Source organism: Dendrobates tinctorius, unplaced genomic scaffold (genome assembly GCF_039654945.1).
Source record: "Dendrobates tinctorius isolate UK_male_01 unplaced genomic scaffold, ASM3965494v1 ptg000154l, whole genome shotgun sequence".
NCBI classification, from domain to species: domain Eukaryota; kingdom Metazoa; phylum Chordata; class Amphibia; order Anura; family Dendrobatidae; genus Dendrobates; species Dendrobates tinctorius.
In genome coordinates, this window is record NW_027361821.1 from 18,085,468 (window position 1) to 18,100,639 (window position 15,172).

At 46.5% G+C, this 15,172-nt stretch overlaps 1 protein-coding gene across 2 annotated transcripts in view; it reads right to left on the minus strand.

The window, feature by feature from the left end:
- Window positions 1-15,172, minus strand: part of COL4A6 (collagen type IV alpha 6 chain) — a 447,495-nt gene that overhangs the window by 135,330 nt on the left and 296,993 nt on the right. For both annotated transcript variants that reach the window (XM_073547638.1, XM_073547637.1), the window contains exon 5: window positions 8,409-8,543. In XM_073547638.1, coding sequence (XP_073403739.1) covers window positions 8,409-8,543 — 135 coding nt within the window. The remainder of the gene's footprint in view (window positions 1-8,408; window positions 8,544-15,172) is intronic.

Here is a 15,172-nt window from a genome sequence, read left to right on the forward strand (position 1 = left end):
AGCTCAGATGAGGAGCATCCACAGCAGACATCGACATCGCAACAGCTGTTATCTGGCAGGCCCGGAGCACTCCAAAGACAGGTTCCAAACATCAAAAGAGTTGCTGGACAGCTTGTCCAGAGGGTCAAAAGATCACAGCGTGCTAGGCCGCAAAATGTCTGCCAAAGTAGGAAGAGTGCAGTGTGGCACTTTTTTGAACAAAATCCTCATGATCAGGCTAAGGTTATCTGTAAGAAGTGCGCAAAGACCTTTAGCCGAGGGAAAAATCTGAAAAATTTGAATACCAGTTGCATGCTTAGACATTTAACCAGCATGCACTTGCAAGCGTGGACACAACACCAAACCTCAAGTGCCACATGTGCAACTGATCACAACGAAGGTAGTCAGCAACGCTACATTGTTTCCCCCACTGTAAGCCCACCGGTTAGCACAGCAGCAAATGTTGAGGTGTCGTTGCAAGGCCACAGCAGTCAGGGAATCCCACTGTTATATCAACGAAAGACTGATTCTAGGCCATCAGAAAGAACACCAACTCCATCACCATCATCAACCCTCTCTCAGTCCGCCCTGTCCACCGCTACTTCCACCATATGCAGCTCTCAAGTCCAGCTCACCCTCCCAGACACTATGAGTAGGTCAAGAAAGTACTCAGTCTCTCATCCGCGTACACTGGGTTTGAACGCCCACATTGCCAAACTAATCTCGTTTGAGATGATGCCCTTTCGGTTGGTGGAAAGCACAGCTTTCCGCGAACTCATGGCCTATGCAGTACCACGCTATGACCTACCCAGTCGCCACTTCTTCTCTCGCAAAGCCATCCCAGCCCTCCACCATCATGTGAAAGACCGCATTGTCCATGCACTCAAGCAGTCAGTGAGCGGAAAGGTGCACCTCACAACTGATGCATGGTCCAGTCGGCATGGCCAGGGCCGTTACGTGTCCATCACTGCGCACTGGGTTAATGTGGTGGATGCAGGGTCCACAGGGGACAGCGGTGGTGGGACAGTGCTGCCTAGCCCACGGTATAGGAAACAGTTGGCTGTAGGCGTTCGACCCTCCTCCTCCTCCTCCTCCTCCTCCAGAAGCGAAAGCTCGTCCACAGAGCGCAGTCGTACGAGCACTCCATCTGCAGCTGCCACTGTTGCACACGATGTGTCCCCCTATCGAGCAGCTAGTGGAAAGCGTCAGCAGGCTGTGTTGCAGATGATGTGTTTGGGCGACAGACACACCGCCGAGGTGCTGGCCGAGTACTTGAAGCGACAAACTGAGTCATGGCTGGGCAGTGTACATCTTGAGGCAGGCAAGGTAGTTAGTGATAACGGCCGTAATTTTGTGGCAGCCATAGCCCTTTCAAAACTCAGCCACATACCTTGCTTGGCTCACACCTTGAACCTGGTGGTGCAGTGCTTCCTCAAAAATTATCCGGAGTTAACAGCCCTGCTCCAGAAGGTGCGAAGACTGTGCGCGCACATCCGCCGGTCGCCTGTACACTCCGTTCGTATGCAGAAGCTGCAGCGATTGCTCCACCTTCCCAACCACCGCCTCATTATCGACATTGCAACAAGGTGGAACTCCACCCTGCACATGGTGGAGCGGCTGTGCGAGCAGAGGCAGGCCATAATGCATTTGTGGGAGGATACACGGCCAGGCACTTTGAGAGCAGACATGGAGTTGACAGGCGTGCAGTGGTCGAAGCTGAAAGACCTTTGTAAAGTCCTTCAGTGTTTTGAGGAATGCACACGGCTGGTAAGCGCAGACGACGCCATCCTAAGCATGAGCATCCCACTTATGCGTCTGCTCATGCAAACTTTGACGCACCTTAAGGAGCAGGCGTCTGCAGCCAATGTTGATGAGGAGGAAGAGGAGGAGGGAATCCTTGATGACATTCAGCCATTGTCTGCTCAGGGACCTCTCCTGGACGAGGTGGAGGAAGAAGAGGAGGAGGAGGAGGAGGATGATGGGGATGATTACTTAGGGGAGGAGGATGCATCTCGTGGGGCAAGTGAAAATGTTGGCGTGGCAAGGTCTGGTACAGGGTTTGTGCGTGACTGGAGGGATGTGGATTTGCCAGAAAGTGCTCCTCCACCCAGCACTCGCAGTGCATCATTGACACCGGGAACATTGGCCCACATGTCAGATTATGCCTTGCGGATCCTAAAAAGGGACCCCCGCATTGCCAAAATGATGAACGATGATGACTACTGGTTGGCCAGCATCCTGGATCCATGCTATAAAGGCAAATTACAAAACATCATGCCACAGGAGAACCTTGACCTAATATTGGCTAATAAACAAGCAACTCTGGTAAATCGGTTGCTTGAGGCATTCCCAGCACACAGCAGCGGTGATGATTCTCACACGAGCCGTACGGGCCGGGGGCAGCTTGGCAGAGGTGTTCGTGGTGCACACAGCAGAAGTGGCGTTGGAGACAGGGGTTTCATGACAATGTTGTGGACTGATTTTTCAAATACCGCTCACACAACTGGTAATACTGCATCGATGGAAAGTGACAGGAGACAGCAGTTGTCAACTATGGTTACAAACTACTTTTCCTCCCATATCGATGTTCTCCCACACAGGTCATTCCCCTTTGACTATTGGGCCGCTAAACTGGACACCTGGCCTGAATTGGCCCAATATGCCTTACAGGAGCTCGCTTGCCCAGCTGCAAGTGTGCTATCGGAAAGAGTCTTCAGTGCAGCTGGATCAATCCTGACAGAAAAAAGGACCCGTCTGTCAACCCAAAATGTGGATGATCTAACCTTCATTAAAATGAACCACGCATGGGTTTCCAAGGATTTTGTCCCACCTTCCCCTGATGACACATAGGGTGACAGAAAAATGGCTTGCTTTGGTCCACCTCTTCCTGGTACTTCACCTATTTCGCCTTTTGCATCAGCTGAATGTCCAACATCAACATATGCCACTTTCTAAAACTCCCTAACTGTGCTGCCTCCCCCCCCATGGCCGGGGTAACCACCTAGCGCACGACACCGTGCGAGTGCCGTTGCCCTGGACAGGTGGGTAGGCCGACTCTTGGGCGCGGGCACTGGCACAGGGTCCCTCATAGTGCAATCAAGTGTCTCTGACGGTGGTGGTGCACACCCGCCGTCAGACACACCGCTGTACTATGAGGGGCCCAGTGCCAGTACCGACGCCCAAGAGTGGGCCCCCCTTGTTTGGGCAGGGCCCCAGCATTTGCAATCTTTACCTCTCCCTGCTCCTCCGCTGTGTAATCTGGGCCGTCAAATCCATACTGTGCCTGACACCGTCTGAGCCTGCCTCCTGAGACATATATTTTGAATGTGTACGCTATCCATACATGTTATCCAGGGATACGGTACCCTTTCTAGCCTTTGTGCAATGACGTGCAATCCATACTGGGCCTAACACCGTCTGAGCCTGCCTCATGCTGTATAGACATATATTTTGAATGTGTACGCTATCCATACATGTTATCCGGGGATACGGTACCCTTTCTAACCTTTGTGCAATGACGTGCAATCCATACTGGGCCTAACACCGTCTGAGCCTGCCTCATGCTGTATAGACATATATTTTGAATGTGTACGCTATCCATACATGTTATCCGGGGATACGGTACCCTTTCTAACCTTTGTGCAATGACGTGCAATCCATACTGGGCCTAACACCGTCTGAGCCTGCCTCATGCTGTATAGACATATATTTTGAATGTGTACGCTATCCATACATGTTATCCGGGGATACGGTACCCTTTCTAACCTTTGTGCAATGACGTGCAATCCATACTGGGCCTAACACCGTCTGAGCCTGCCTCATGCTGTATAGACATATATTTTGAATGTGTACGCTATCCATACATGTTATCCAGGGATACGGTACCCTTTCTAACCTTTGTGCAATGACATGCAATCCATACTGGGCCTAACACCGTCTGAGCCTGCCTCATGCTGTATAGACATATATTTTGAATGTGTACGCTATCCATACATGTTATCCGGGGATACGGTACCCTTTCTAACCTTTGTGCAATGACGTGCAATCCATACTGGGCCTAACACCGTCTGAGCCTGCCTCATGCTGTATAGACATATATTTTGAATGTGTACGCTATCCATACATGTTATCCGGGGATACGGTACCCTTTCTAACCTTTGTGCAATGACGTGCAATCCATACTGGGCCTAACACCGTCTGAGCCTGCCTCATGCTGTATAGACATATATTTTGAATGTGTACGCTATCCATACATGTTATCCGGGGATACGGTACCCTTTCTAACCTTTGTGCAATGACGTGCAATCCATACTGGGCCTAACACCGTCTGAGCCTGCCTCATGCTGTATAGACATATATTTTGAATGTGTACGCTATCCATACATGTTATCCGGGGATACGGTACCCTTTCTAACCTTTGTGCAATGACGTGCAATCCATACTGGGCCTAACACCGTCTGAGCCTGCCTCATGCTGTATAGACATATATTTTGAATGTGTACGCTATCCATACATGTTATCCGGGGAAACGGTACCCTTTCTAACCTTTGTGCAATCACGTGCAATCCATACTGTGCCTAACACCGTCTGAGCCTGCCTCCTGAGACATATATTTTGAATGTGTACGCTATCCATACATGTTATCCGGGGATACGGTACCCTTTCTAACCTTTGTGCAATGACGTGCAATCCATACTGGGCCTAACACCGTCTGAGCCTGCCTCATGCTGTATAGACATATATTTTGAATGTGTACGCTATCCATACATGTTATCCGGGGATACGGTACCCTTTCTAACCTTTGTGCAATGATGTGCAATCCATACTGGGCCTAACACCGTCTGAGCCTGCCTCATGCTGTATAGACATATATTTTGAATGTGTACGCTATCCATACATGTTATCCGGGGATACGGTACCCTTTCTAACCTTTGTGCAATCACGTGCAATCCATACTGGGCCTAACACCGTCTGAGCCTGCCTCATGCTGTATAGACATATATTTTGAATGTGTACGCTATCCATACATGTTATCCGGGGATACGGTACCCTTTCTAACCTTTGTGCAATGACGTGCAATCCATACTGGGCCTAACACCGTCTGAGCCTGCCTCATGCTGTATAGACATATATTTTGAATGTGTACGCTATCCATACATGTTATCCGGGGATACGGTACCCTTTCTAACCTTTGTGCAATGACGTGCAATCCATACTGGGCCTAACACTGTCTGAGCCTGCCTCATGCTGTATAGACATATATTTTGAATGTGTACGCTATCCATACATGTTATCCAGGGATACGGTACCCTTTCTAACCTTTGTGCAATGACGTGCAATCCATACTGGGCCTAACACCGTCTGAGCCTGCCTCATGCTGTATAGACATATATTTTGAATGTGTACGCTATCCATACATGTTATCCAGGGATACGGTACCCTTTCTAACCTTTGTGCAATCACGTGCAATCCATACTGGGCGTGAGAACGGCTGGCGAGCTGTTAAGCAAGCTACAGCACCTGTCCAGACAAGTACAGGGATTCCCTAGCGAGGAGACTTATTTGATTGTTTTCAATGTTGAGACAGCAATTTTTGGGGAGCACTATACTCTGGAGAATGATAGATGGGGCCCACCATACACTGGAACATTCCAAAGGTGGACATCAGCCACTGGAGCAGCATTTACAGGGCCCATTATACACTAGAGCATTAGAAATGGGGCCCATTATGTTTGGAGCATTATTTGGGCCCATAAGACAGTGGAGCTTCATCCATGGGGACCAACATATACTGTAGCATTATGTGGAGCTCATCATATACTGTTTCAAACATTATATGGGACCAATGATTCTGTATGGAGAAATAGATGGGCCTCGTCATGAGATGTAAAAAGTGAGGTATTTTTCATTGTACTATACCGCTATTTCTCTGCCGTATCGGAGCATGATGAGTTGTGGTATGTGTTAAAGGGGCGCTCTTTCGCCCAGGGCACATGAAAACCTGCAGCCAGCCCTCCCCCCCCACAACTTTAGCCAAATAACACCCATTTTTCAGTGCGTAACTTATATTATGAAGTTAATTAAGGTTGACAAGCTTAAGTAAGAAGAATTGATGCTTTTGGCATTCAAATGGGCACTGTTGGTGTGTTTCCTGTCCTCCTCTCACTGCCGACTTTTATTCCCCATTGACTTACATTGGGTTTCGTGTTTCGGGACGACCCCGACTTTTCCCTATAATCGGACGATCTTGCTCGACCCGACTTTTGGAAAAGTCGGGTTTCACGAAACGAAACGCGACCCTAAAAAACCAAAAGTCGCTCAACTCTAATGGGAACTCTTTAACCTCTGATGGCTATGATCAGGACAGTTTGCAACTACAGACAGATTTGAATAAATTGGAGAATTGGGCTGAAAAATGGCAAATGAGGTTTAACACAGATAAGTGTAAGGTTATGCACATGGGAAGAATAAACAGATGCTACAATTACTTACTAAATGGGAAACTGCTGGGGAAATCAGACATGGAAAAAGACTTAGGCATCTTAGGCAATAAGAAGCTAAATTGGAGTGCCCAGTGTCAGGCAGCTGCCACCAAAGCAAATAGGGTCATGGGATGCATTAGAAGAGGTCTGGGGACACGAGATGAAAACATAATTCTCCCTCTGTACAAATCACTCGTCAGACCACACTTGGAGTATTGTGTGCAATTTTGGACGCCAGTGCTCAAGAAAGACATTACTGAACTTGAAAGGGTTCAAAGGCGTGCTACTAAAATGATAAATGGAGTTGGTTCACTACAATACCCAGAAAGGTTATCAAAATTAGGTCTATTTACTCTAGAAAAGAGAAGACTTAGGGGAGACTTAATATATATGTACAAGTAGATCAGAAGGAAATACAGAGATCTCTCCAATGAACTGTTTGTACCAAGGACTGTGACAAGAACAAGGGGGCATTCTCTTCGTTTGGAGGAAAGACAATTTCTGCACCAGCATAGAAGAGGGTTCTTCACGGTAAGAGCAGTGAGGCTCTGGAATTCTCTTCCTGAGGAAGTGGTGATGGCCAACTCACTGAATGAATTTAAGAAAGGAATGGATGCTTTTCTTGTGAGTAACAGTATAGTAGGTTACGAATAACATAATATTATAGGTAGATGGTTGACCCAGCTTAGGGGAAGGAATTTTTTTTCCCTATGGAGAAAATTGGCTTCTACTCTGTGGGTTTTTTGCCTTCCCCAGGATTAACAATGCAGAACAGCTGCACTAAACATAGGCTGAACTAGATGGACATAAGGTTTTCCTTCAGCCTTCAAAACTATGTTACTATTTCTGCAAAAAAGGTGGCATCACTGACTGGAACACTAATGGGCATTATTAATTTTTAAAGGTGGTATGTGGGCAGTGTAACTTTTTAAATGGGCACTGGAAGCATTTTTTACTTTTTTGTGCGCATTGTTACTTTAAAGTGACAATCAGGGGGCACCTGGGACATCATAATCATCAAAGCCGCATACAGGGGTCTAATCACTTTCTAGGTAGCACAATGAGGGCAATATTACTTTCTATGGGAACTTATTCTCAGAGACACTCTCTATGTGGCACACTCTCTGTGTAGCATTTAGTTGGGGAAGGGGGAAATCATAGTAGTGACACCATTAGTCGCTATACTGTATATAACTTTATTGTAATCACTTATATGGTTGCAGGCCTGCTGTGGAGGTGACATCAGTCGTTTTAATAGTGTGGTATTTATTTCTGTAGTAACAGTTTGGTGATATTTTTGGTAATATTGGTAAAATACTGAGTCTTGCTTTGTAGAAGTATGGTAATACTAATACACTATGTAGCAGTATTGATACCGGTCATAGTGTAGTGGTATTATTTGGGCCTTGCACAGTGGTAATTTTGGCAATAATGGTCTTTGTACAGTATATGGTGTTTTTGTATGCAGCTAATATAAAACCCTAGCAACATTCCTGATCTGAGCACTGTACAATAATAATTGAAGCAGTAAATATGCTCTAAAGACTAGACGTCAACCATTTTTTATAATGCGGACCATGTGAAATTAAAGTATGTGAAAGTTAAAAGGTGAAAACTGAGCCCACAGTCATATAAGAACATACATATATATGTGGTTTGGACCAATAGTAAAGATGAGATTTGAGGTCGTCTTTTTGGTACTGACTAATGCTAACACATTCATCCCCATATGGGACAGAAGGTTTGCCAGGGAAAATTCTCAACTCCGTTATTTGCTGAGGTTATCCTGTCTATGAAGAGTGAAACCTTCTGTATGTTTGTAACTCCTATTAGAGGACAGAGTGGGGACTCTTATCTACAGAAGCTCCATAGGTGACATGATGTGCGCCCGTGGACTTTATACATTATTTCAGAATGAACATAACCGAAATGCATCATTAACCAGACCTGGTCTCCTTTTGGTCCTGATGGTCCTGGTGATCCTTGAAATCCTCTTTCACCTTTAGGTCCAGAAACACCAGCTGGTCCAGAAAATCCTGGGGGCCCCATTGGACCTTGTGGTCCAAGCTGACCAGGGCGACCCTAGACAGAAAGACATAATATATCTATTAAATAATTTAAAATATCAAGAATTTTTTTTTTTTAAATCTTAAAAACTATATTATAGCAGATTATATAAACCAACACAAAACACACTAATATACACTCACTGGCCACTTTATTAGGTACACCATGCTAGTAAGGGGTTGGACCCCCTTTTGCCTTCAGAACTGCCTCAATTCTTCGTGGCAGAGATTCAACAAGGTGCTGGAAGCATTCCTCAGAGATTTTGGACCATATTGACATGATGGCATCACACAGTTGGCGCAGATTTGTCGGCTGCACATCCCTGATGCGAATCTCCCGTTCCACCACATCCCAAAGATGCTCTATTGGATTGAGATCTGGTGACTGAGGAGGCCATTTGAGTACAGTAAACTCATTGTCATGTTCAAGAAACCAATCTGAGATGATTCGAGCTTTATGACATGGCGCATTATCCTGCTGAAAGTAGCCATCAGATGTTGGGTACATTGTGGTCATAAAGGGATGGACATGGTCAGCAACAATACTCAGGTAGGCTGTGGCGTTGCAACGATGCTCAATTGGTACCAAGGGGCCCAAAGAGTGCCCAGAAAAAATTCCCCACACCATGACACCACCACCACCAGCCTGAACCGTTGATACAAGGCAGGATGGATCCATGCTTTCATGTTGTTTACGCCAAATTCTGACCCTACCATCCGAATGTCGCAGCAGAAATCGAGACTCATCAGACCAGGCAACGTTTTTCCAATCTTCTACTGTCCAATTTCGATGAGCTTGTGCAAATTGTAGCCTCAGTTTCCTGTTCTTAGCTGAGAGGAGTGGTACCCAGTGTGGTCTTCTGCTGCTGTAACCCATCTGCCTCAAAGTTCGACGCACTGTGCGTTCAGAGATGCTCTTCTGCCTACCTTGGTTGTAACGGGTGGCAATTTGAGTCACTGTTGCCTTTCTATCAGCTCGAACCAGTCTGCCCATTCTCCTCTGACCTCTGGCATCAACATGGCATTTCCGGCCACAGAACTGCCGCTCACTGGATTTTTTTTCTTTTTCGGACCATTCTCTGTAAACCCTAGAGATGGTTGTGCGTGAAAATCCCAGTAGATCAGCAGTTTCTGAAATTCTCAGACCAGCCCTTCTGGCACCAACAATCATGCCACGTTCAAAGGCACTCAAATCACCTTTCTTCCCCATACTGATGCTCGGTTTGAACTGCAGAAGATTGTCTTGACCATGTCTACATGCCTAAATGCACTGAGTTGCCGCCATGTGATTGGCTGATTAGAAATTAAGTCTTAACACACAGTTGTACAGGTGTACCTAATAAAGTGGCCAGTGAGTGTAGATAGTAGAGGCGACAATGCAAACATGAGAACTAAATCACCAATGCAAACAGCTGTGAACTTGAAGACAAATCAAAAAACTTGATTAGCGAAAAATGGATCTCTTTGATAACACAGAACCATGATAAGCAGGGCTGTAGAGTCAGTAAGCCAAACCTCCGGCTCAGACTCTGAATCCTCAATTTGCCACGGACTCCCCAACACTGGTCACTACTGAGCATGTACATAAAGTGCTGCACAGATTCATCTCATCTATGACTCCATAGCACTGGTGACTACTGAGCATGTACATAAAGTGCAACACAGATTCATCGCACCTGACTCCACAGCCCAGGTAACTACTGAGCATGTACATAAAGTGCAGCACAGATTCATCTCAACTATGACTCCACAGCACTGGTCACTACTGAGCATGTACATAAAGTACAGCACAGATTCATCTCAACTATGACTCCACAGCACTGGTCACTACTGAGCAAGTACATAAAGTGCAGCACAGATTCATCTCAACTATGACTCCACAGCCCAGGTAACTACTGAGCATGTACATAAAGTGCAGCACAGATTCATCTCAACTATGACTCCACAGCACTGGTCACTACTGAGCAAGTACATAAAGTGCAGCACAGATTCATCTCAACTATGAATCCACAGCACTGGTGACTACTGAGCATGTACATAAAGTGCAGCACAGATTCATCTCAACTATGACTCCACAGCACTGGTCACTACTGAGCAAGTACATAAAGTGCAGCACAGATTCATCTCAACCATGACTCCACAGCACTGGTCACTACTGAGCATGTACATAAAGTGCAGCACAGATTCATCTAATCTATAACCCCACAGCACTGGTTACTACTGAGCATGTACATAAAGTGCAGCACAGCTTCATCTAAGCTATTACTCCACAGCACTTGTCACTACTGAGCATGTACATAAAGTGCAGCACAGATTCATCTCAACTATGACTCCACAGCACTGGTCACAACTGAGCATGCACATAAAGTGCAGCACTGATTCATCTAATCTATGACTCCATAGCACTGGTGACTACTGAGCATGTACAAAAAGTGCAGCACAGATTCATCTCAACTATGACTCCACAGCACTGGTCACTACAGAGCATGTACAAAAAGTGCAGCACAGATTCATCTCAACTATGACTCCACAGCACTGGTCACTACTGAGCATGTACATAAAGTGCAGCACAGATTCATCTAATCTATAACCCCACAGCACTGGTTACTACTGAGCATGTACATAAAGTGCAGCACAGATTCATCTAAGCTATTACTCCACAGCACTTGTCACTACTGAGCATGTACATAAAGTGCAGCACAGATTCATCTCAACTATGACTCCACAGCACTGGTCACAACTGAGCATGTACATAAAGTGCAGCACTGATTCATCTAATCTATGACTCCATAGCACTGGTGACTACTGAGCATGTACAAAAAGTGCAGCACAGATTCATCTCAACTATGACTCCACAGCACTGGTCACTACAGAGCATGTACAAAAAGTGCAGCACAGATTCATCTCAACTATGACTCCACAGCACTGGTCACTACTGAGCATGTACATAAAGTGCAGCACAGATTCATCTAATCTATAACCCCACAGCACTGGTTACTACTGAGCATGTACATAAAGTGCAGCACAGATTCATCTAAGCTATTACTCCACAGCACTTGTCACTACTGAGCATGTACATAAAGTGCAGCACAGATTCATCTCAACTATGACTCCACAGCACTGGTCACAACTGAGCATGTACATAAAGTGCAGCACTGATTCATCTAATCTATGACTCCATAGCACTGGTGACTACTGAGCATGTACAAAAAGTGCAGCACAGATTCATCTCAACTATGACTCCACAGCACTGGTCACTACAGAGCATGTACAAAAAGTGCAGCACAGATTCATCTCAACTATGACTCCAAAGCACTGCCTCATTACTGAGCATGTACATAAAATGCAGCACAGATTCAACTCTTCTATGACTCCACAGCACTGGTCACTACTGAGCATGTACATAAAGTGCAGCACAGATTCATCTCAACTATGACCCCACAGCACTGGTCACTACTGAGCATGTACATAAAGTTCAGCACTGATTCATCTCAACTATGACTCCACAGCACTGCCACACTACTGAGCATGTGTCATGGTATCTGGAATTTTGGTCTGACAAGCGAAGGGTTAATGGTTAGAGCCTCTCTTTGACCTCAGGGAGGGTATTTATGGCTACAGGCGAGCAACCTTCCCTGTCGTTTATACTTCATACTTGTGTGTGTCCGACCCTGTCTTTGCTAAGTGCCTCTCGCTTGTTCCCGTGTCTATGGTGTGTATGATCTGGTCTGGTTTCTGGTTTTGTCTCTTGGCTTTTTGATTTGGTACCGTCCTGCTCGACCCGTGTTCTGACCTTTGGCTTCCCTCGACTACCCTCTCATCTTCTGATTTTGTACCGTGCAGCCTGACCCGTGCCTGACCTCCTGCTTGCCTGACCATTCTTGTTCTGCCTGATTCTGTACCACATTGCTCCTCCTGTGTATGACTTCTGGATTGTCTGACCATCGCTACTGTATAAACCCCTGGCTCTCTGAGCCCCCTGCCTGTCACCTCAGCATCCCTGCGATAAGCTCCGCCCCCTCTGACGTCACAGGTCACGTGGTGCTAGGTCCTGCAGCCTCTGAGCGCTTCTACCAGCGCTCTGCCCCTTCCACAGGTCCTGCGACCTCCCAAACTGTGTTCCTACACAGGCCCCTCTGACAGCGCCGCGGTCTGAGTTGCTACGCTGTCGCCGGGACCGCTGACCAGTCACGCTACCCTCGTGCAGATAAGGGTAAGCGTGATAGCATGTAAATGCAGTGCAGCACAGATTCATCTCAAATATGACTCCACAGCACTGGTCACTACTAAGCATGCACAAAAAGTGCAACACAGATTCATCTCATCTATGACTCCATAGCACTGGTGACTACTGAGCATGTGCATAAAGTGTAGCATAGATTCAGCTCATCTATGACTCCATAGCACTGGTGACTACTGAGCATGTGCATAAAGTGCAGCACAGATTCCTCTCACCTGACTCCACAGCACAGGTCACTATTGAGCATGTACATAAAGTGCAGCACAGATTCATCTCAACTATGACTCCACAGCACTTGTCACTACTGAGCATGTACATCAAGTGCAGGACAGATTCATCTCAACTCAGACTCCACAGCACTGCCTCCCAACTGAGCAAGTATATAAAGTGCAGCAAATATTCATCTCAACTATGACCCCACAGTACTGGTCACTACTGAGCATGTGCATAAAGTGCAGCACCGATTCATCTCCACTATGACTCCACAGCACTGCCTCACTACTGAGCATGTACATAAAGTGCAGCACAGATTCATCTCATCTATGACTCTAAAGCACTGCCTCACTACTGAGCATGTACATAAAGTGCAGCACAGATTCATCTCAACTATGACTCCACAGCACTGGTCACTACTGAGCAAGTACATAAAGTGCAGCACAGATTCATCTCAACTATGACTCCACAGCACTGGTCACTACTAAGCATGTACATAAAGTGCAGCACAGATTCATCTAATCTATAACCCCACAGCACTGGTTACTACTTGGTTACTACTGGGCATGTACATAAAGTGCAGCACAGATTCATCTAAGCTATTACTCCACAGCACTTGTCACTACTGAGCATGTACATAAAGTGCAGCACAGATTCATCTCAACTATGACTCCACAGCACTGGTCACAACTGAGCATGTACATAAAGTGCAGCACTGATTCATCTAATCTATGACTCCATAGCACTGGTGACTACTGAGCATGTACAAAAAGTGCAGCACAGATTCATCTCAACTATAACTCCAAAGCACTGGTCACTACAGAGCATGTACAAAAAGTGCAGCACAGATTCATCTCAACTATGACTCCAAAGCACTGCCTCATTACTGAGCATGTACATAAAATGCAGCACAGATTCAACTCTTCTATGACTCCACAGCACTGGTCACTACTGAGCATGTACATAAAGTGCAGCACAGATTCATCTCAACTATGACCCCACAGCACTGGTCACTACTGAGCATGTACATAAAGTTCAGCACTGATTCATCTCAACTATGACTCCACAGCACTGCCACACTACTGAGCATGTGTCATGGTATCTGGAATTTTGGTCTGACAAGCGAAGGGTTAATGGTTAGAGCCTCTCTTTGACCTCAGGAAGGGTATTTATGGCCACAGGCGAGCAACCTTCCCTGTCGTTTATACTTCATACTTGTGTGTGTCCAACCCTGTCTTTGCTAAGTGCCTCTCGCTTGTTCCCGTGTCTATGGTGTGTATGATCTGGTCTGGTTTCTGGTTTTGTCTCTTGGCTTTTTGATTTGGTACCGTCCTGCTCGACCCGTGTTCTGACCTTTGGCTTCCCTCGACTACCCTCTCATCTTCTGATTTTGTACCGTGCAGCCTGACCCGTGCCTGACCTCCTGCTTGCCTGACCATTCTTGTTCTGCCTGATTCTGTACCACATTGCTCCTCCTGTGTATGACTTCTGGATTGTCTGACCATCGCTACTGTATAAACCCCTGGCTCTCTGAGCCCCCTGCCTGTCACCTCAGCATCCCTGCGATAAGCTCCGCCCCCTCTGACGTCACAGGTCACGTGGTGCTAGGTCCTGCAGCCTCTGAGCGCTTCTACCAGCGCTCTGCCCCTTCCACAGGTCCTGCGACCTCCCAAACTGTGTTCCTACACAGGCCCCTCTGACAGCGCCGCGGTCTGAGTTGCTACACTGTCGCCGGGACCGCTGACCAGTCACGCTACCCTCGTGCAGATAAGGGTAAGCGTGATAGCATGTAAATGCAGTGCAGCACAGATTCATCTCAAATATGACTCCACAGCACTGGTCACTACTAAGCATGCACAAAAAGTGCAACACAGATTCATCTCATCTATGACTCCATAGCACTGGTGACTACTGAGCATGTGCATAAAGTGTAGCATAGATTCAGCTCATCTATGACTCCATAGCACTGGTGACTACTGAGCATGTGCATAAAGTGCAGCACAGATTCCTCTCACCTGACTCCACAGCCCAGGTCACTATTGAGCATGTACATAAAGTGCAGCACAGATTCATCTCAACTATGACTCCACAGCACTTGTCACTACTGAGCATGTACATAAAGTGCAGGACAGATTCATCTCAACTCAGACTCCACAGCACTGCCTCCCAACTGAGCAAGTATATAAAGTGCA